Raw genomic sequence first — 23098 nt, forward strand, 5'->3', positions numbered from 1 at the left:
AACAACGCAATCGCTTTTACTGAACAAATTCCAGTATGTGTGTTTAAAAAGGTTTGTTATAAGAGATCATATGATGATGAAAATGTGTGTGAATGCACAAACCAGCAGGCTGAGAACATTATAAACATCTGAAATGTTGTTTTGGTCATTCTAAAACACCTGAACCGTTTCAGTATTCATGTTATTATATTATTAATGACCTCCAGAGCATCTGTTCTCTGCGTCTCATTGCTTCAAACGCCAGCATGTGTTCATTGTGTGCCAGCATTGTCCTCTGAGCTGTCATTTAAATAAAAGATTCATGTAGCTTCTTCTACAGCAGTAAATTCTGTTTTTACTGTTCTTAATTGGGGCCTGTTAATCAGGAAGTGACGATTTTGTTCTCTTTGATGCATTGGATGGAAATGCAGCTTTATTCGCACATCTTTTATGTGACATCCCAGTTTTGCGCATAAATTCAATTAGCGTTTTTTGGATGGAAACATAGCTATTGTCTACATTTCAGTTACACAAAGAACAAAGTCACATAGCAGAATGGCTTGTCCTTTCTTAATGAATAATTAGCTTAAATTCACTGACCTTTGACGGACATGTACTGTAACTAGATTAATGAGATTATTACTAGTTCTAAAAAGATTTTTTAGTCCTGCTTACATTCTAAATGTCAAATCAACCTCTACCACTTGATAGGGCTGTGCAATTAATCGAAAATCTGGTTTCAATTTCGATTTTGGCTTCTAATGATTATGAAAAACCATTAATCGAGATAAACGATTATTCCATCATATAGAACACACATCTAGAGCCATCTTAATCTGAGCGCTTTAATGGTCAAATGCATGCAAATTTGGGTCAGAGTGCTGTGTTTAGTGAATATTCATATTAACCCTTATTTGTGTAATAAACAAACAAGTTGAGAATCAAAAGACATGTGAAAGAGAAACCATATCAGAGCCGCACTTTTCTTAAAGTGACAGTGCGCAATATTCCTGCTGCCGACTGTTTTTAGCATTAATCAAACAACAAAAGGAGAAAATCACTCACTGCTCTTGACTGAAAGACTTTTGCAGCTCAAATATTTTTCTGAAATTGAAAACTCTGAGTATTTAATCTCTCGTTAAATGAACTCAGAGATCAAGATTAAACTCTGAGTTGGTTGAACCTCCTTACTGAAACAGGCCCCAGGTCATCATGACATGATTGACAATTGTCAGTTTGTCATTGTACTCTGTTTATCCTGAGAGCTGATGCTGAGTATTCTTAGGGCTTTTCACACTTCAAATTGTTAACCCTGGGTCATTCTAACCCTGGATAAATTCTGGGTTATCTGTAGTCACCTTCCACACTGCTCATGCTATACCTGGGGTTAAAAAATAATCCTGGGTGTTCATTAACAGACAGTTCACATTTTTAATCCCTGGGTTATCATTATTATTTTGTATATTTACGTTGTTACTGTCCCTGATTGGACAAACTACAAGTAACCTTTTTAGATGGCATTTCTGCATCTTGTCGGGTAGACCAAGTAGGTCTTCAGCTAAGCCTCGGGGCATACACAAAGACAAGAAAACAAAAACAAAAGTACAAATAAATAAAAACAAGTAACAAAGTATGTCATCTTGCCGTATCCTCATCACTCCTGTTTAAAGCAAATGTGGCATTGAGAATTTGCATAAGTTTTATATAATAATGCAAACTTGCAAATATAAGCGTGAATTATGCATACTTGCTATGAACATGCAGGATTTGTCTCAATCGAGGAAAAAACATGAGTAATCTAGAGCGAGTGCATTTGGTTATTTCCATTTAAAGTCACAGGCACAAAAAGAGCTTGGTTTGCCTTTGACCCCCAAAATTAAATATTCTACAAGGTATATGATCTGATTTTGAGCTGAAACCTCAGACACATTCTGGGAACACCAAAGTCTTATTTTACATCTTGTAAAAAATTAGTAATTGTAGGAACCTTTTAAAGGGATAGTTGTGCAGAAATGAAAATAGCCTCACCATTTACTCTTCCTCGTGTGGTTTTAAACCTTTATGAGTTTCTTGATCCTGTTAAACACAAAAGAAGATATTAAAAAAAGAAAAAGAAAAAAAAAACGCTACTGGCTTACTGTGTTCCACAATAAAGGAAAAGTCTAAAACTACATGACGGAGAGTAAATGGTAAGGCCATTTTCATTTGTGGGTGAAACATCCATTTCTTGCTTATCGCTTTGAGCCTTCATACTAAAGTTAACTTTTTTTTTTTTTTTTTAGATCTGATGGTGCTGAAAGAAGAGACTCATCAACAGAATGGAATAGATGAGAAACAGCAGTTTGAGAAACCCCAAGAAATAATGACTGATGAAAAACCCCCACTGACTAAAAAGACTTCATCACACGAAAGACCTCGGAAATCAAAATCTGGGTGTAATTTTAGCTGTAAACAGTGTAGAAAGAGTTTCAGTCAGAAGTCAAAGCTTGATGTTCACATGAGAGTTCACACAGGGGAGAAACCTTACACCTGCGAACAGTGTGGAAAGAGTTTTGGTCAAAAACAAAGCTTTAAAGCCCACATGAGAATTCACACTGGAGAGAGGAAGTTCACATGCCAAGAGTGTGGAAAAAGCTTTTATCATGCTGGAAACCTTGCAGCACACATGAGAATTCACACTGGGGAGAAGCCTTTCAGCTGTAATCAGTGTGGAAAGAGTTTCTGTCAAAAGCCAAACCTTGATGTTCACATGAGAGTTCACACAGGGGAGAAACCTTACACCTGCGAACAGTGTGGAAAGAGTTTTAGTCAAAAACAAGGCTTTAAAGCCCACATGAGAATTCACACTGGAGAGAGGAAGTTCACATGCCAACAGTGTGGAAAAAGCTTTTATCATGCTGGAAACCTTGCAGCACACATGAGAATTCACACTGGGGAGAAGCCTTTCAGCTGTAAGCAGTGTGGAAAGAGTTTCTGTCAAAAGCCAAACCTTGAGGATCACATGAGAGTTCACACAGGGGAGAAACCTTACACCTGCGAACAGTGTGGAAAGAGTTTTAGTCAAAAACAAAGCTTAAAAACCCACATGAGAATTCACACTGGAGAGAGGAAGTTCCCATGCCAACAGTGTGGAAAAAGCGTTTATCATGCTGGAAACCTTGCAGCACACATGAGAACTCATACTGGAGAGAAGCCTTTCAGCTGTAAACAGTGTAGAAAGAGTTTCAGTAAAAAGCCGAACCTGATTGCTCACATGAGAGTTCACACTAGGGAGAAACTTTACACCTGCGAACAGTGTGGAAAGAGTTTAGGTAAAAAACAAGACCTTTACATCCACATGAGGATTCACACTGGAGAGAAACCTTACTCATGCACAGAGTGTGGTAAAAGTTTCCCACATAAAAGCTCACTCAAACACCACATGAGAACTCACACCGGAGAGAAGCCGTTTACATGTGATCAGTGTGGAAAGAGCTTCTCAACCAAAGCTAGCCTCAAGAACCACATGAATGGTCACACTGGAACCATAGTGTTCACATGTGATCAGTGTGGAAAGAGTCTCACTCGCAAAGACTCCATTAAGAACCATATGAAGATTCACTCAGAAAAGGATCATTTTAGATGCAGTGAGTGTGGAAAGGGCTTTAAGTGTAAAAGAAGCCTCAGCGCTCACCTAAAGCTTCACAGTAGAGAGCAGAGTCCTCAACATTGAGGCCTTGTCCACACAAACACGGATATATTCAAAACGACAGCTTTTTCACTGAGTTTGGCTGTTTATTCACGTTAAGTTTATTTATAAACTACCTTTGAGAGGATCACATGCTTATGATTGTCCACAACTGGTCGCACATTAGATAAAACATGATTCACCAATCAGATGATTCCTAACTCACTATAAATAGAGTTTCTTACCTTAGTTATATTCATCTTGAAGAATCCCCCTCCCACCTTTACTCCCCCTTCTTTCTAGATTAGGCAACACAGCAGCCCAGTGGTTAGCACAGTTGCCTCACAGTAAGAATGTCACAGGTTAAAGTCGCTACTAACCAGTTGACATTTTTGTGCAGTTTGCTCATTCTCCTAGTGCTCGTGTTTGTTTCCCCTGGGTTCCCTAGTTTCTTCCCACAGTCCAAAAACACACAACCTAAGTAAACAGAACATTACATTGGCACCATAGTCGAGCTCTTAGTAAGCCTTATATCTCCCTTAAGCCAACCCTATATCTGTCATTAGAATAGAAACAAGTCTAGGGAGTTCATCGAGATCACTCTTTGCTACAAACTGAATGTTATTTAAAACTTTATTACCTGTTATTCACAGCTTATGCAGGTTCTGTTCACTAAAGTAGACTTCATTCAGTGTGCACACCCGCCCACTCTGTGGTAACAGCTGACGGTCAGCTCACGTCACGTGTGATTTTGCGGTCATAAATACATTATTACATGAAGACAAAAATGAAATTTTTGGGGTGAATTATATCTTATAAATACAGCATGTGACTCTTTCAACACCATTCGGAGGTGTCCACTTTGCTAAACAACAAATGTAAAACTATGTGAAGACTTGTTCGGCCACTTTTTCTTCTCTCCTGAACTTGAAAATATGATTGACAGAATCATAACAATGCTGGATTAAGATCGTCCAGTGGCGTTGCGAGGGGGGGGCTTTGGGGGCTTAAGCCCCTGGTGTATTGTCAAAAGCCCCTGATCTCTTGGAATATGTTGTATTTAAATAAAAGTATGTTGTATAATATTTATTTTGTTATCTAAGTACTGAAAATTACCACATACATCACGAACATTCCACTTAACGCAGCGTTTGTGTTAGGTAATTAAATCGTCAGCTGTTCAGCAGTACCTGTTTCTACCGGCAGGTGGGAGTGGCTCTGTTGTCACATGGTGTTAAAAAAATCCCACCACTGCACTTTATTCATTCATTATTTTGAGGAGCTGAAGCTAATGAGGTAATAATACAACTCTTTCGTGAAACTGAATAGTTTTAACTACTGATTAAACTTATTTATTTGTTTTCACAGTATAAAATTTGTGTAGTTTTGGTGAAATAAAATAACTATAATCAGTAAAGTGGGCATCATATCAATGTAAATACATGCGAGTTAGTCAAAAAAACGTAAATTGTACTAGCTTTCTAGATATGAAATAGATATCTAGGCATATTTATATGATATAGCAAGTCACATCTGTTTCTGTAATAGTTACATCACAGTGAGTTCATCTAGCTTATTATTATATAGCTATATTCTACTGTAACATGCTATGTCAGTTAGCATCGAATTATAAATCGACTTTCTTATGGAAATAACTAAAATGGTTGGAAGAACACATACAGTTAAAGTCTGAATTATTAGCCCCCGTTTATTTTTTCCCCCAAATTCTGTTTAACGGAGAGAAGATTGTTTTCAACACATTTCTAATCATAATAGTTGTAATAACTCAACTCTAATAACTGATTTATTTTATCTTTGCCATGATGACAGTAAATAATATTTGACTAGACATTTTTAAGACACTTTTATACAGCTTAAAGTGACATTTAAAGGCTTTAAAGGCAGGTTAGGGTAATTAGGCAAGTTATTGTATAATGATGGTTTGTTTTGTAGAATAGGAAAAAATATATCTTAAAGGGGCTGATAATTTTGACCCTAAAATGTTTTTTTTAAAAATGTAAAACTGCTTTTATTCTAGTTGAAATAAAACATAAGACTTTCTTCAAAAGGAAAATATTATCAGACATAGGCTACTGTGAAAATTTCCTTGCTCTGTTAAACATCTTTTGGGAAATATTTAAAAAAGAAAATAAAATTCAAAGGAGGGCTAATAATTGTGACTTCAACTGTATAAAACATTTATTATCACAGTCGTGTAAATGAGTAGTAATTATGGGGGACTACCTGTCAAAAAGTTTGATGGATTGTAGCCCCGCCCCCATAAGGCGGGACTTCCGGTCCAAGCCCCGCCCCTTTTATATAAACTTTATAGTTCCGGTAATTAGATTCTTATCGGTTAATATATAATAATAATTTCGGTAATTAGATTCTTATCAGACTAATTAAATGAATAATTCTGGTAATTAGATTTTTATCAGACTGAAATAAAATTATTATTATAATAATAACGGTAATTAAATTACTGTTATTAGAAGCATTATTTTAAATTTTTAATTATTGCAGTAAATTATATTATTATAGTACATTAAATTATATTATATTAAGTTATATACAATTAATATTTTCTTAAATAATATTATGTATTGTATTATATTATATCATATTAAGTTATATTAAATCATTATTTTATTAACTTATATTATAATTATATCATATTATATAATATTATATTATATATTATAATATTTATATTTATATTATATTATATATCATTATTATTCCATTATACTATATTATATTAAATTATATTATATTATATTATATCATTACATTATTATATTATATTATATCATTACATTATTATATTATATTAAATTATATTTTATTATATTATATTATATCATTACATTATTATATTATATTATATTATAATTAATAAACTATTAACATAAAAATTTCTTTATGTTCATACCGTTGTTTCCTCTGTGTGTCAGTCTGGGCCTGAGCGTGTGAGTGATGATAAGGAAAACTTTGGATAACATCCCGTCAACTGCTTGTGAAAGAAAGATTTATGTCAGATGTAGAATATGTATATCTGATTGTATGTGGTGGGTGTCTCCCACTAAATACTATATGTTGTTAGGTGATTAGAAAGTGTGCTGATATCTATATATCCACATGCAGTCAACTGTATGCGTGTGTGTGTGTGCGTGCGTGCGTGTTACTAAATATGTTCATTAATAGGATATGTTGTTTTTTACATTACTACTACATTAATACATATTTAAAGACACACAAACATCTTGATGTATCTTTGTTGGACTATTAAATTTAAATTTGTTTACAATATTAATCCAGTAAATAACAAATCTTAATCTGTATTAACAATAAATTGTCACACCTTTTAAAACAACGTTATCTAAAATGTAATGTTCTAAACTGTTGGTTGAAAAACACAGATGTAAATTCAAGTTGTCTTTGTAATTAATGAAAACTTTTATTATGAAAAACAATTTAAAATGAAAGTTTTTCCTTTGACTAACATGTTTTCAATTTATTTACATACATCTCGTGTAATTCCTGGCACACATTGTAATACAGTCAATCCAAAGATTAATGTTTTGAGCACTGGTCATCACTGGTGTAGGTTTAAAAATCAACATAAAAAGTTTACTAAAAGGACGTATCAGTCTTTAGACATTATTGTTATTTCTGTTTCAAAAGATAAATAAAATGTAATTTTATTACTATAATTTGTAGTAATTGCATTACTAGACAACTTAGTTACTGAATTTTAGATTCAAACTGTTTTTTTAATTCATTGCAAATACTTGATCATATAAAGAGAAATATGTATATTATTCAGAATAATGGAATATCACTGATATTTATTTTAAGAAGAAAAATTGGCTCTCAGTTTATCTAAAAACAGTACAGCTCCAACCCTTAGTTAAATCTACTTAATGTTTTATAGTAAAATTTTCTAGTTTAACTACTGAATCCACCATTTACATGTTCATACAATAGTGTCAAATCTACTAAGTTTACATATTTGTCAAAATTAGTCAAGTTTACAAGTAGTTCTTGAAAGTAGACTGATTACTTTTTTACAGGGTAAATGATGCTTTTCTTATACCAATAGACTTAATCAAGATTATTGTCACTACACACAATTTGTTGGGAGTGTTTATGTTTCTTTAAACAATGTTTTTTTATTGGCAAACACATTTTTAAATTATCAATCTAAAATCTACCTGAATGTTTTCCACTCTGAATATAAAACCTTTATCTGTGCATTTCACATGGAAAAGTGAAGTTTAAAACACTATTCATTAAACTTACTGTATGAGTGGAGCTTTATTTTTACAAACCAATAGCATTGACCTAATTCAAGCTTTTGGTTATGTACTGTGTAGCAGTTTGTCAACAGAATATGTAAACTTTTTTATGCTAAAAATCTGTAATTTTGTGCAACTGTGTTGTATGTTACAAAGCATACATGTTTTTAAAACTGTCAGTTTTCAAAAGTCACCTAACGTTGTTTCCATTCTTCTGGTTTTTTTTAGGAACAACGATGCTTCATTTGGGGGGAAAGAAAAAAAGTAATGTTTTGAAGTACATTGGTTACAATTTCTGGGTTTCATCCAGACGGCCTGGGCTCAACTCATGATTTGGGAATATATATATATATTTTTAACCTAAAGTGTACCAAGTAACATTAATAACAACACTTAGCCCCAGTTATTTGTGCCATAGTTGAATGCTTTACTCAATACTGTCAACAAAGCACAATAATATCAAAGAGTAAACACTTTTTTATTTTAAGAATACTTTGCAGTAAACTTTATTGCATGAATAAGTTTATTTTATCTACCTTCTGATACAGAATGTTTTGAAACATTTAATTATGTTTTTACGACCACGGATATCTCACCAAAATATTTCACCTAATTCAAGTAACCAGTGCTGTAGTTTTAAAAACAAAATGTCTTTGCTAACTTTTTTTTGCATATGTGTTAAAAGTCTAATTTAACACAACTCTCATAGCATCTGTTACGATGCATACAGTAAAAGTCACAATAACCATTTCTACTGCCAATTATCTTTTGTTGTCTAATTCTTCACAATATTTTTTTCACAAGAACTATGAATCTACAAAGGCAAGGCAAGGCAAGACAAGGCAAGTTTATTTCTATAACACATTTTATACATAGTGTCAATTCAATGTGCTTTACATAAACAGGAACAAAAGAGACATGTTTAAGAAAAATAAAAACAAATAATAAAAAAATATTAAAAATGATAAAAACAGATCAAATGTGTTAAAACAAGTTATAAAAGAATGAAAAGAAGAGAAAAACATAATACTGTGATCCGTCAATAGTGTGATCTGTCTACAAAACTAAATGAATATTTGCCACTAAACCTGCATTAACATCTTTTTGCAACAGTATCTAATGTACTGTGTATTAAAAATGTTTTCTTTTGAACTGTCATGAAAGTTTGAGTTGTAAATTTTTTGGTTAGAGACAACAAACAATATAATGTATACCTTTTGTTCATTCTCTTTTTCAAATGAAAGAGAAATTATGAAATTATACATCAGTGCATCTTTAAAACTAAATTGGGCAAAAAACTTTAGGTTGTCTTTCTAAACTGACTACAAAACCGTTATACATGAGAACTGTGTGTTATTGGGTTGTCTTAAACGTTAACCAACGCTAATAAATGATCTACAGTTTATACCTTTATGCTTTAGACAAGTAACCAATCCTTGACACACTTTGCAGCATTCTAATTTTCTAAATATTTATCTATACATTTGGCATAAATACAGGTTTTAATCAGTTTTGACAATGTTTCTATGATTTGTTTCACACCAACATGTTTTGCACCTAGCTCAATTTATAACTTTTTTTTTTTTTTTACAGGAAAGGCATAGACACTTGAGTTGATAAACTTTTATTTCAAGTAAATATACACTGAAATAGAGTAGTACATAATGAACAAACATGGATTGCATTACAATAATAAAGACAAATTAAATAAGAAAAAAATACATATATACAGTCATACATTGAAGAAAAAACAGGGTACACCAGAACAATAACGACATTACTGAATATCTAACCAACAAAGAAATGCTACTAAAAGCATTCTGTCATGTTCTAGTATGTGGTAGTTATGTTTTTTTTTCATTTTTCAGATATACTGCATGTTCTAATGCGTGACATCGAATATTGTTTCCTTATATACTTTCCTAATTAAAATCAATAGGACTTTTGTTCATCTGTATTAATGCATTTTTAATGAAATGTTAACAGATAATTATGGCTGAAACGTATTCAAGTTAGAAGCAGAAACTGATGTGTGAAACCCATAATAACTCAACACTGAAGGATATCAGCTTGAAAAAAACATCACCAGCTGCTTACTCATCTGCTTACATCAGATGTGGACATGTATTACTTCCCTGCAGCTCCACACATTCAACACAATTTCTCAATCCAGCTGGGATCATCCACCATTACCCCATGTAGTATGGGAAGATCTTGAAATCTGATTCTGAATGGTCAGTAGTCCTTCAAAGAGGACATTACTAACACAGCTGCATCATGCAGATCTGCACATTTCACCATCAGAAAAATCAGACTCTTCTTAACAGATCATGCTGCACAAATTTTAGATCAAACTCTTGTCATTTCAAGGCTGGAGTTCAAGTTCAAATCACTGGCACTGCAGCCTCTTACCTCCACCTACTGCTGAAGGTCCACATCCTCTCCAGGAGCCTCCAATCTGGCAGAGAGTGCAGGCTATAAATCACTTTCCAAAATCTTTTCATTTACTGTTTCATGCTGAAGGAATGTCTTCCCATTCCCAAATAAATGTAAATGTAAGATTCTCAAATGTAAGATTCTCAGTCTCGAAAAAAAAATTAAAATAAAATATCATTAATCCATGCACAGCACTATTCATTTGCAAAATCTAAGTCATAAATTCAAAAGACAATTTGTGAATTTACATAAAAATTATTTGTGAATTTAAGAATTGTGTGCTTAAAAAAAAATCCAGAGATTTAAGGAGATCATTAAATTTGTCTCTCTGGAGCAGTGGCTTTCTTTTAATAATACATGTGTTTATTGCAAAAAAACTAATCAATGGTTTTTAACCCTTATAGCAGATGAATACACAGCAAATTTTAGATAGTAGATTTAACTACCTTAGAGTTAGAATTAACACTCCCTCAGAGTTTATATGGGAACCACTATAAGTGTTAAAAATAACACTTTTGAAAGTGTTAACATTGTCAACACCAAGAGAGTGTTAATTAGCAAACTCTTATTGTGTAAAATATCTGTTCAATTTCCGAAAAAATACCAGCAGCTGTGGTTGCCAGAATCTTTCTGTGAAAAACATGGAAGATTTATATAAATGTATAAATTTACAAAAAATAACCATATTTCATGAACTAATGTTCAGTTTACAAAATCATAGCTTAGTAGAAAAAAATGTAAAGTCTTTAGATGCAATAATGTGTTCATGTGTGATTGCTACTAGCAAACAGATTTTGACGGCATTAGTAACTACACAGTTACCTTTAAAGAAAAGAAGATACAGCATAACCTCAAATACTCTCAGTTCATCTTGGACTTGAACAGAGACACTTTTATCCTCCACAATGGTGACACAAAAACTGTTTAGCTGTTTTTTTTTTGTTTTTTTTTTTTTTTTTTTAGATTTTACGGAAAAATACCAGCAGCTGTGGTTGCCAGTAATCTGCTGTTTTTAACATTCATAAATTCAGTTTACAGAATATTTCTGTTAAAAGCACATTCAACAGTCTGTATTTTTTATCGATCTCACACAGCAAATTTTAGATTTGGTAGATTTAACTACCTCAGAGTTAAAATTAACACTTCCTCAGTGTTTATATGTGTAGCATGAAATTAGCTCATTTTATGAATATTAATAATAAACAATAACGTTTTATTCTTAATTATTAATATTCCGGCTTAAGCTTCAGTCAGTTTGGTCAAACAAACATATGATTGTAAATGATCATGCTCGCGTGACCGAGCGGATTCCCAGATTATGAATATTGATTATCAACAATAACGAATTATTATTAATCAATAATATTCCGGATCAACTTATTGTTAATTTGACCAAACGAACACAAGCAGAGCCGCCGCTCTTCCGAGCGGACGCTGTAATCTATTCATTTAGAAAAAGGGAATTTAATTGCTACTTCTTGTGAAGTAGATTAATCATTCAAAAGTTTTAAACAACTTATAATAGCTAGGCAGGGGAATCTGTATTTCAGTGACATTTTCTCGTGAGGCAAACAATACAATTCATTTGATTATAATGGAATTTATTGACTAGTCAGACGTAACGAACAAACAAACGCACAAACATACATTAAACACAAAACAAAGGTAAACCACGTGGAGATATCGGGTCTAAAGAACGTGTAACAGCAAAGAGAAATAGTAAAGCTAGGAAGTATAGATTTCAGATAAAAGAGTGACAAGACTTTCAGTTCCACACGCACCATTACGGACCACCAAGGTTATAAAACACACCTTTTTGATAAAAGGGGGCACAGCTTAATCGCATGACTAAAATCACCTGGTCTTCCATGTCTGGAGGTCTCTCTTATGCGTCTCTCTTCCGTCGTGATGAAAACTACTCTTGATGTCCTTTGATGCGTGAAGTTTGTAGTGCAGTTCGGACGAACACGATCGCAAACTTTAAACTGAATTTACTGTGCCAGAAAATAAAGAAAACGTGGCGGGAAAGTCCATGCGGCTGTGAAGAGCCGTGTGGCCCTTAAAGGGACCACCGTCAATGATGTTCCTTTTTGGGACGTTCTCTTTCTGCCCAGATGTTTTGGGGGAAGTGTGCTTATACCTGCGGGTCACGTGACAACCCGTACAGCATTCTGACCAATGATTTCAGGGGAAAGTTTGCGCGCGAACCTTCCTTTGTCTCTGGGCTGCTCGTATGCAAATTTGAGCGCCCGCCTAAAGCATGCGGACAGGCATTTAATACAGGGCTTTAAAGAATAAAGCAATGCGAGTTATGGTCTCGATCTATGCATCATGTGTTATAAAATGTCCAGGGCATTCTATTGACACCAAACACTCTACAAGTACATCACATAGTTCCCATATCCTTACATCATTGATGCTTTTAAAAAGGCCTGCAAGCGTGAATGTGTATAGTCTATATCAGGTATTGTACACATTACAAAAGTTAAATGAAATTAAACAAGAGATTTGGGTTATAAATGTCTTTGTTTAATTTTGAGGAATGTCTTGTCTGTGAGCAGAATGTGGGCTAGAGGTTTTTTCCTTTTCTTATCTTATCTGTCACGTTCTTTTGAAGTAGGCAGAGAGTGGTTCTGTGAAGTCTCCCAGACTTGTTAACATGTCACCAGGGATTACCAAGCCAGATTTTTCGTCACCAAGTGATTTTATTGTCCTGGCGATTCACCCAGGTTGTTTTCTGGAATGTTAAATGGAATGTTTATCTCCAGAATGCAGGTTACAATATGTTACAGTCCCCCTCTTCCCAGACAACGTGGTTCGGAGAAAACACGGTTGGTTGGGATCTAACTTTAACTTGTTGGTTGGGCAGGAAGTGAGGGCCCCTCGATGTCCGTTCCTGAGTCAGCTGGACGGAGTTTCATTTCGATCAACGTGGGTGCAGCTCCTTGGCGTTCCTTTCCTTTCCCAGCTTTCCGCTGAAAGGCTCGTGGAAGTACGGCGGTGCACTTGTTCACTGGTGCTTGCATCTTATTGAATGGCGAGGCCCTTGTTAATGTGTGCTTCCCTGTTGTCGGGAGGCACAGAGTGATAGCTGTTCCGCAGTTTTTCAGAGATGAGTGATAGAGGAGTATAGTTGTGAGGTTGCAGTGGTCTTCTGGTGAGACTGAGGTACAGGATCGTGGCTGTATCCTGTGTAGGAAAGGAAGAGAGAGAGAGAGAGAGAGGGAACAGGGGAGAGAGTAGGTGGTGTCTGTGATGACTGTGCTTGGCTGGGCATTCCACTGTGACACCGGTTGCAGGGTCTCTACCCCCTTTCCTGGCTTGCGGGCCAGTGTTTGTTACTCTGGTTGTGATACGTAGGTTTGAGGGTTGGCTGCTATGCAGCTGAGCGTATACAACCAGGAGTCTTTGCCCTTCCTGTGTGATGTTGGTAGTGCAGGGTGGGTGCCTCTCTCCAAGTTGTTTACATCATCAGAAGATATGCCATGGTCTGGGCTGTGTCGTCGGTGCTGAGAGACACTCTACCCATTTGGTGTACTGGCATATGAGTTCAAGGGGAAGAGAAAGCGAAGGAGAGGAAAACACAAAAAAAAAAAAAATGTTGCTCCTTGTGAGCCCATGGAAGTGTCCCGCCCGATCCATCTGGGTGTCTGATCATGAGAGGATGGTTTCTCTGTTGCTGTGGTGCTCGGTGAATCAGCGCCCTGGGCATGTTTTGCTGTGTGCAGGGTCAGTACATTAGCATTACCCCCCTCTGGCTCTGAGGCAGCACGAACTGTGGTGTCGTGGGGTCTTCAGGGACAACCCAAAAAGGATTCACACGCACCTGTTTTTTTTTTAAGATGTAGGAGGTGTTGAGTGACATCTGTGTTGAGGCTGAGGTCAGACAGAAGGATCGGGTGGTAGGTGGGGTGAGTGGTGGAAAACCAACAAAACAAGAGACAAAGTAAAAGTAAAAAAATAAAACTGGTCTGACGTGAGAGTCAGATGCCTACGTGGTCGCAATGTCGTTTGCGACATTTGTCGGGCTGGTGAGATTTGATGTGGCAGCTAGGCTAGGCAGGTTTGTTGGCTGCCAGTTACAGCTGCCAGATCTCTGGGTTTTGGTTGGGTGGTGACCATGGTCCACCGTGTGATGCACCTTCTTGGTAAGGGCATCGGTCCAGTCATTCAGGTCCTTGTCAGTGCCTGAAAGTTTGAACTGTTCTTATCTTCTTCTGTAGAAAAAGTGTTGACGTTTCACGGGCTTGTGGTGGGCAGTTCTGAAGCCTTTTGTTTCCCCCCTGGGAGGTGGAACGTGAAACAGAGTCTAGCAAGTTGGAGTCTGCAGCTAAGTGCACTCTGATGTCATGGGCTGCTGTGCTTTGAAGGGTTACAATGGTGGCTGCCATTTCTGCATACTGCGGTGGTTGTGGGAGCATCCATCGACACAGGTTGTGGGCATACCTTGGCACGCATTCTCATCCCAGTACTTGGGAGTACTAGAATGACAGGTTGGCAGAGGTGGCTGGGGTTCCTTCTCTACAGCGTTGCCAATTGTGTCAGTTGTACAGTCTTGGTAAACAGCTATGCTGTTACCCAGCGTGGATTTGTGGCTTAAGGTGTAACAAGTGTCAATACAGTGGCCCTAGGGGGCTATCGGCCGCATGGCCGTACTGGCGTTAGTCTTTATGCCATCCCGGATGTGCTGACTGTTCAGTAACATGACAGGTTGGTGGCAGGTGTCTATGATGGCTTCTGTGCTCCAAAGAAGTCGGAGAATAGCTGTTGAAATGGCACCCACCGTGCAGAGCGATGTTTTTACACAGTCTTAGTATTTGCCTTCTGGCGCAAGGAGTGTCTTACTTGCATATGCCCAGACGTTGTCTCACTTCAATCGTGGCCAGCTGTTGACCTTCCGTCAAACAGAAAGACAGCCCTTTTTGACAGGGTGGTCACGGGTCGAGAAGTCTTTGAACAGTTCTTAATGACGTGTCTGGAGTAGTTGCACCCACTTAGGGAGCCGCTCAGTTCGGAGACCTTGCTAGGCGGTAGTCTTTGCGCTAGCCAGTCAACTGTTGTAGGCCATGGACTATCTCCTTTGAGTGGCCAGACACGGTGGTATATTCATTAAGGATGTCATCAACGTAGATGAGGTTGCCTCTAACATAAGCATCGGCATATGCTTTGTTCAGGAGGGTGTTGCTTTCGGCTGGTGAGTTGGCCTAGCCGACGGGGCAACTCATGATCGTTTAGTGTCTGTTGTTCAAGGTGAAAGCTAGCTTATGCTGGTCATTTGGATGTACAGGTATCGTCCAGAAGGCGGGGACCACATCAAGCGTTGAGGAGATGGTTGGTCCTTGAATTCTGGGCACTTCCTGTTCCAGTGGTGTCATTGGCCCTTGTGACAATGGCATTTGCTGATTTAGCTTTCTATGGTCAGGCACCCTTTGACCCTGGGCTTGAGGATGGCCCAGATGGGTGCCGAGCAGGTTTTGATGCATAGCCCGATGTCCTTTTTCCAGCATGGAGTTGGATATTTCCATGTGAAGGTCAGTGGGACTTGCAGTCTAAAGAGTCTTTAGTGAGGGCACCGTGGTAGTTATACAGGATGTGCTGACGTTTGTCGGTTGGCCTCATCCTGCGTGGCCTCAGCATGTCTGTTCTGTTGAGGAAAGTGCCCTGTCTTCATCCATGTTAGTGATGGGGTGACGAGTGGCTGGGCACACGGCAAGGAGTTAGTCCTCTGTGAGCTCACTTCTGCCTACCGGTTCTTTGTTTACTGGTAAGACAGACGTGAGTGTGGCGAGCTGGAATGGAACAGTATAGTCTGTGTTTTCTAAGCTCTCCTCTGGTGTCGTTGCATGTAGGGTGAGGCCACTAATTGGCCCAAGAGTTCAAAGTCATGGAACTCGTAGCTGACCAATCGTCCCAGTAGGTAGTCTTTGGGGATTTTTATGTCAGTTGCCATGCAGCTATTACACAAGACATATACTGTTCATGAGGACAGTTCAATTTAGGGTATGGCTTCCAGGTTGAGGCCCAGTTTTATGCCCCTTCTGTTGTTGGTTGGAAGAAAAACCCAATGTGTGGTTTAGAGTTCGGCCTTTCATATGGAGAGCAATATAGAGCCCCTGTTTGTATAGGCTGGCACCACAGAGTCTTGTTTGATGATGACAGAGCAGGCCTCTGGCATGGTCTGGCCTGAGTGGGGCTTCTTGAGGGTGACAGCCATCGTGGTTGGCTGTGAGAAGTGTGGGTGCCTATCACCGGTCGTTAAAGGTGTCTATATATATGCCTGAAGATGTATCAGGCTATTAGCTCTGATGTGACCATCGTGCGGCGGGGCCGTGAGAGTTAGGACAGGAAGGGTCAACCATCCGATTCAAGTTCAATGTGCAAATGCTGTGGGCAGTTGTCATGTGTGAGAGTTCAGCATTTGGACAGTAATGTGTATGCTTGTGAGTTGAACACAGGTCTGGGGGTGTGTTCAGGCGGAGTGTCGCACCGTGCGAGGCTGATGGCTGCTGGGTTGTCTGCTCACAGTGCAAGTACAATGTCATTCACAGTCCGGTTATTCAACATTAAGCCCTTTGAGGCCTGGGGCAGCAAGCGTTGGGGTTGCTAGCTGGTTTGAAGGCTGCAGAGTAGCGACCTTGACCCCCTCTATGTTGTTGAGTTTGGGTTCTCGCGGGTTCCAGCAGTTTCCCGCGACCTCGGTGACCTGACAGTCTGTTGGGGTTGACCTGACGGCTGTGAGCAAGTTCTCGCACTTGGGCCCAGATTTTAAAGGGGTTCAAAGTTCGAAAGAGGTTCAAACATATCCAGCGGATTTTTACCATTCAGCAGCAGGTATGTGCCCATTGGCGACGGGTACACGGGGTGCACTGCAGTCATGGGACAGTAGTTACTTGAATGGGAGCGATGTATGTGAGTTGAACCTCAGTTGGGCTGTATGATTTGCACAATCAGCCTGCCTGGTTGGCAATTAAGTGTTCGTTTTAGTCTCTGAGCTCTTGCTTTGAGTTACTCAAACAGGAAAGATGACATTATTGTGAGGTCTGCTCCCGTGCTGACGCGCGTTTTTCATCTTTGTTTCATCTCCACGGTTACAGCCAAGTAGCGCGTTGTTGCCACGCCATTTTGTTCAGGTTCCCCAAGAGTTGAAGTGCAGGGGCCTGAGCAGTTGTTTGTACGCAGGTGTGGCTGGTTGGTGAGCTGTGGCTCAGGAGGTAAACAAACAACCAGACCAGTGTTTCCTGGTACCTGAGGTTGCAAGCATGGTGGCACTGGCTGCTTCTTGGGGGAAGCGTGATGCTGCAGTTAGATGCACAGTCTTTAGCTTGTGTTGGACTCGCAGTACTCTGCGGGGATGGAGCAAAAAGCAGGTGTTCAGGGGGGTAAATGGTTTTGGACCCCCCTCTAGTCATAAGGAGTCTGGCTTGACTTCCTGTAGGGCCCCTTCAAGCTTTTTAGTAGTTCTGCTGCTCATGACGCCACGGTGCCGTTGTTTGGTGTCAGGTTTTCACCTTTGGCTTTCTCTGGCGTGTAACTAGCTGGATGCTGGTTGCTTGAGCTCCTAGCTACTGCAGGCTGGTCATTCCTTGGTTGCTGTTAGGCTCCTTTTGGGCTGCTTGTGGTGAGTGGCTTGTCCCAGTGTGTCTCTGAGCATCCTGTCTGGTGTTGGGACATGCGCCTTCCTGGCGGTGCTGTCCTCTGCTGGCGGAGAAAGGCTTTAACTCACTGTTGAAAGTCTTGCGGCTGGGAAACAGTAACGTGCCTTTTAAAGTCAGCTCCGGATGAGATTCTGAGACAGGGTAGCTCGTAGGTGTTTGATAGGCTTTCAAAGCAGTCTTTGTTTTGAACAGATTTTATGAGCTAAACTCTGCCGCTGTTGGGTGGTCAGGGCGTGGGGGCAGGGCATTGCCCGTGTGCGGACTCACCACAGAAAGCAGGCTTTTGAGAGAGAGAGGATCTGGAAGGTGAACTCCTCCGTCCGTGGCTCATTTCCTGTCTCGAAGTAGGGTTGGTGTAGTCGACTGCAGTATGCTTGTGAGGTCTCTTGGCTGTTCTGAGACCCATGGCGACAATCAGTCCTTACTCTGACACGGGGTCAGGTAAAACACTCTAGTAAGAGCTCTTGCATCGGCTCGTAATCTGCTTTGATGGCACGGCGCTGTTGATTCAGGAAACTTCTTGCCTCACGGCTCGAAGTAATTCTTAGCAGATACAGTTTGTCACAGAGAGTGGCACTTGGCCTCTGTGTAAAAGTGTAAAAGTCAATGTCTTAAAATTAGGAGTGCGTGTCGTCGCCTCCAGCAGGGTTTGGGGTGAAAGTTGGCATGTCCCTGGCCAGCTGGTTCAAGTCTTTGGCTGACAGATGATGTCTGTCATGGGGGACCCCTTTGGAGGGAGTCCTGGCCCTGTGTTGCTGAAGGGCGTTGCTGGAATGCTGGCTGGCGGGGCAGTATGAGTTGGATTCACCCCCCTCTGCTGGTCTAGCCAGTCTTGGCTTTTGGGCTGACTGTGGCACTTCCCCTTTCAGGTAGTCACATGGGTTGTAGGAATGTGACAGTTCTGGGAGAACTCTGGTAGGTTCATGCTTAAAAGTCTCTTTGTTGGGTTCCGTGTTGGAATTTTGCTCGGGCCCTCAGCCGTTGACTTTAGAGGCTTTGACCCGCGCTTCACTGTCTTTAGTTCTGCTCTTTTTTCTAATAGTGTTTCAGCTTGTAGCTTTACACTCAGTTCATCTTTGGCTTTCTCCTCTCGTCGCTCCTTGTGTGCGTTGTCCGCTTGTAGCTCCATCGGGGCGCGTGTAGTCCGTCCATTTGCTCCAGAAGTTCGGCGTCCTTTTCCCTCGTCGTCTTGCAGGCGTCCTGGGCTCGATGCTCCAGCTGGTTGAGACCCTTTCCTATGGGTCTGGCCGGTGCAAGGGTGAGGTGTGTCAGGGCCCTGGAGAGTTGAGTCTGGGCTTGGCTGTCATGGCTCCGGGCTAGGTCGTTCGCCCTCAGCGGATTAATGCAGACGTCCAGCTGTTCTCTGCTTGGCCGCTGCAGCTCCATGGCGTCGTTGGGCAGGAGGTTGTGGGTTAAGCACTTAACCAGGCCTCCAGTTGGTCCCAGTGAGCAGCGGGCTGGGCGCACTTGACATGCTGGTCTGTTGGGTGAGACAGAGATCACAAGGGAGAGAGAGAGAGACCCACATGGCCAAATCGAGTGGATGTTAGCATTGTGATATATTATCAGTCTGACAGGGTTGTCAGCTAGGGGGTATGTGCCGGCTAGACGTTGGTCCTTCTAAGGATCCTCTGGGGGCCGGACAATTCGGATGTCGAATTTGGGTGGCTAAATAACAGTTGATATCTACGTACTGGCCTCAAGGCTTTTAGTCATGTGCCAGACTGTGCAAATTATCAATCAATTATTTAAATGACCCTGGTGGTTCTCCATGGCGTGGTCTCTGAGCAGGTCAAAGTAAATAAAAATAATTAAGTAAATAAAAATAACAGTAACCCAAAAACAAAAATGAAGAATACTAACGTTAAGTTAGGCAAAAAGGCACCTCGCTCGGATGAACGAGTGTACAGGGAAAGTAAAATGAAAGAAAATACTAATATGGATATCAGTAAATATGAATAAAAATAAAACTGAAAGACAGACAAGGATGGGAAACGAGGGAGAGAGAGAGAGAGAGAGAGAGAGAGAATAGCAAACCTATGGGCATGTCTAAAATGTTCGTTTTATAGTCCTGTAGTGGGCTAGGTTTAGACTAGGTTTTACATGCTATTTACACTTGGTGGATGAGTGAAAGGCAATCAGATGAAGGTCGCAAGAGCGTGCTATCTGACTAGACTTTCCCCAACTCCTACTGCAGTCGCTATCAGATCACTTGCCTATAATGTAACTCGGTTGTGAACTCACACATCGTAGGCTTTTAGCACAATACGTAGCACTCAAGAAAGTCACTGACCTCCTGGCATGATTCAAAATTGGGTTTTGCCTGATGATTCCGGTGCCGCTCTAGGCCTGTAGAATGAGGTGGCCAATCTCACTCAGGCGGGCACGTGTGTGGAATCATGACAGGGTAATTAACCAAGATTGATCGTATGCCAGTTGACACGGATGGTGCTTCTTGGAGTACGATTGCTGATGCCACTGTGATCCACACAAGCCGGAGAGACAAAACGCCAAGGTATCTAACGCATCCTTCAGCAGGGGTCAGTTATGTCAGACCGATGAACCCAATCTTTTGATCTGCAACCTGAATAACCTGTACGCTTAACCACACAAGCACAGAGGACTCGGGTCCGGATACGGGCAGTACTATGGATCTACTATTCTGGGCGAGCCAGTTGGAGTAGGAATCTTAGTATGCTGTAGTATCTGATAGATAGAGAAGGTTATCACCCTGTGATGGAGGGAGGCTAAAGGAAAATTAAATCGGCATCAAAGAATCTAAAAGAATAATCATAATAATCCCCTATAGGTAAAAGCAGTACAGGACGGCTTAGAAAAAGTAGAAAGAGTGCCTTAGAATTCAGGGGCATCTACAAACATTAATGGGTTAGCCCAACATGTTTTGATCAGATGTGGGATCTATAGATTGATAGCTCTGAATTTAGCTTCAGACTAATACTTGCCCTAATATAGTTATACTTTCCCTATAACCTAAGAGGTGAGGGAATAAATAAGGCATGAGGAAAAGATGGAATGATATCAAAAGGGAAGAAAAATTATGCCTATTAATGATAATAATAGAGATATTAAAGGCTATTCCCCAAATAGCAAAACCAACAAAATTAAAATTAAACATGACCTAAGTGTAGAATAGATTATTGGGAACTTGATTAAAAATCAAGTAATAACAAAATAAACTGGACCACGGTATTAAAATGAAAAAGACAGAAGGCAGAAAATTAATTAAAAAATTGAAAGTAACAAAATAATTCATAATACCAAAAGAAATAAAAACAGACCAATAATCTATACTCAGGTAACTAAACTATTGTTTGGATAAAATGATAACAGGGAAAATAAAATGCTTAATCGAAATTAAAACAAATTAACTCCAAACTGTTTGACCATTTCAGACCACTTGAGACACAATGGTGGGCGGAACTGATGTGAGGAGAGCAGAAGGAGACAGGGGGAGATGTTTCCGAGTTGCACTTCACATTCGGTTAGCCTTGTGCTAAAGTTTGTTAGTTACAAAATGTGAAGGGTTGGTTTGCTTAAGCATTAACGTTAGCTGGCGTTAGCCGCTAGCAAGTTGTTACGAGTTACGCTTCGCATCCGGTTAGCCTTGTGCTAACAGTTTGGTAATATTAAGACGCGAAGGGTTAGTTTACTTTAAGGCTAGTCGTTAGAAGCTAGCGAGTGGTTTTGCCCTGTGAAGTAAACCGCGTCACCAACTCTGCCTCCTGAAAGGCGGATCTTATGCTTTGGGGTGGTGACTACGTCATTCACGCATGCGTGCGCGCGCACGAGTTACGTGGACGAGGAGTCAATGAGCGCTCGAAGAGCCGATTTATGAATGGGAGGAGTTCTCATTCATAACTTGGTATGCGGCTGACTTCACGAAGGCAAAGCGCGAACCACTAAGATTCGCACAAGCGGTCATTATATATCATGTTGCCGTAACATTGATAATAATATTCGACCATTACAATTAGACAAACAAACATAAAATACGAGACGTCTCTCGAGGCGGTGCACGTTTGTACACAGATTTGGTCCGGACGAACATAACTGAAATATGGGAATTCACATCCATATCAGATTTTGGTACCATTTAAAAACACGCTTATGGTTCTGAGAATTCCTTTCGTCAGAAAGCGGTTAACAGGCAAGCTTGCAGCTCCCGAAATACATTAATTTAGAACCAGTCCAGCAGTTCTGAAATTAATTTCGCACGGCGGCGAAGCAAAGAGGTTAAACGTTAGGCAGCTAATCTAACAGTTTGAAACCACGGGAGAAATAGTCTAGAGGTTTTCTAGCTATAAAGGCCTTTTAAACGGACAGGTTTGGGGTTTCCAAACTGTCTTACAAGCGCTGAGAGAGGTGTCTTTTCCTCCGACAGGCACACTAATATATTTAAATGATTTGCGGAACGTGCGTCTCAGCAAAATCGATTCAAAATATATATGAACTGCAGTTTAAATTGTTACACTCTACACGGGCAGCTCTCTGCTGTGTTTAGTGAACAGAATAGCTGGAGCAGGCTTTCCGTCCTCCCAGCTTTGAAGAAAAGGAAATGCTTCTCGCGGTCCTTTTTTTTCCTATAGCGCTTAATAAATCACAATGAATTGGAAAGTTTGTTTCACAGAAAATGTTTGGAAAACTGCCCGCATTCTCCACCAATATATGTAGCATGAAATTAGCTCATTTTATGAATATTAATAATAAACAATAACGTTTTATTCTTAATTATTAATATTCCGGCTTAAGCTTCAGTCAGTTTGGTCAAACAAACATATGATTGTAAATGATCATGCTCGCGCGACCGAGCGGATTCCCAGATTATGAATATTGATTATCAACAATAACGAATTATTATTAATCAATAATATTCCGGATCAACTTATTGTTAATTTGACCAAACGAACACAAGCAGAGCCGCCGCTCTTCCGAGCGGACGCTGTAATCTATTCATTTAGAAAAAGGGAATTTAATTGCTACTTCTTGTGAAGTAGATTAATCATTCAAAAGTTTTAAACAACTTATAATAGCTAGGCAGGGGA

General features: G+C 39.5%; 1 protein-coding gene across 3 annotated transcripts in view; it reads left to right on the forward strand.

Moving 5' to 3' along the window:
• The window catches only part of LOC100537530 (uncharacterized), an 858077-nt gene that overhangs the window by 5768 nt on the left and 829211 nt on the right, over positions 1-23098 (forward strand). The window contains exons 1-2 of one of the 3 annotated variants that reach the window (XM_068220164.2): positions 2113-2168; positions 2262-4832. In XM_068220164.2, coding sequence (XP_068076265.1) covers positions 2267-3691 — 1425 coding nt within the window. In that variant the 5' untranslated portion in view covers positions 2113-2168; positions 2262-2266 and the 3' untranslated portion in view covers positions 3692-4832. Of the gene's footprint in view, positions 1-2112; positions 2169-2261; positions 4833-23098 lie in introns of those variants that run through there. The other 2 variants (XR_012402544.1, XM_068220163.2) reach the window with 2 other exon arrangements.

The sequence above is a fragment of the Danio rerio genome, chromosome 4 (assembly GCF_049306965.1).
Source record: "Danio rerio strain Tuebingen ecotype United States chromosome 4, GRCz12tu, whole genome shotgun sequence".
NCBI lineage: Eukaryota > Metazoa > Chordata > Actinopteri > Cypriniformes > Danionidae > Danio > Danio rerio.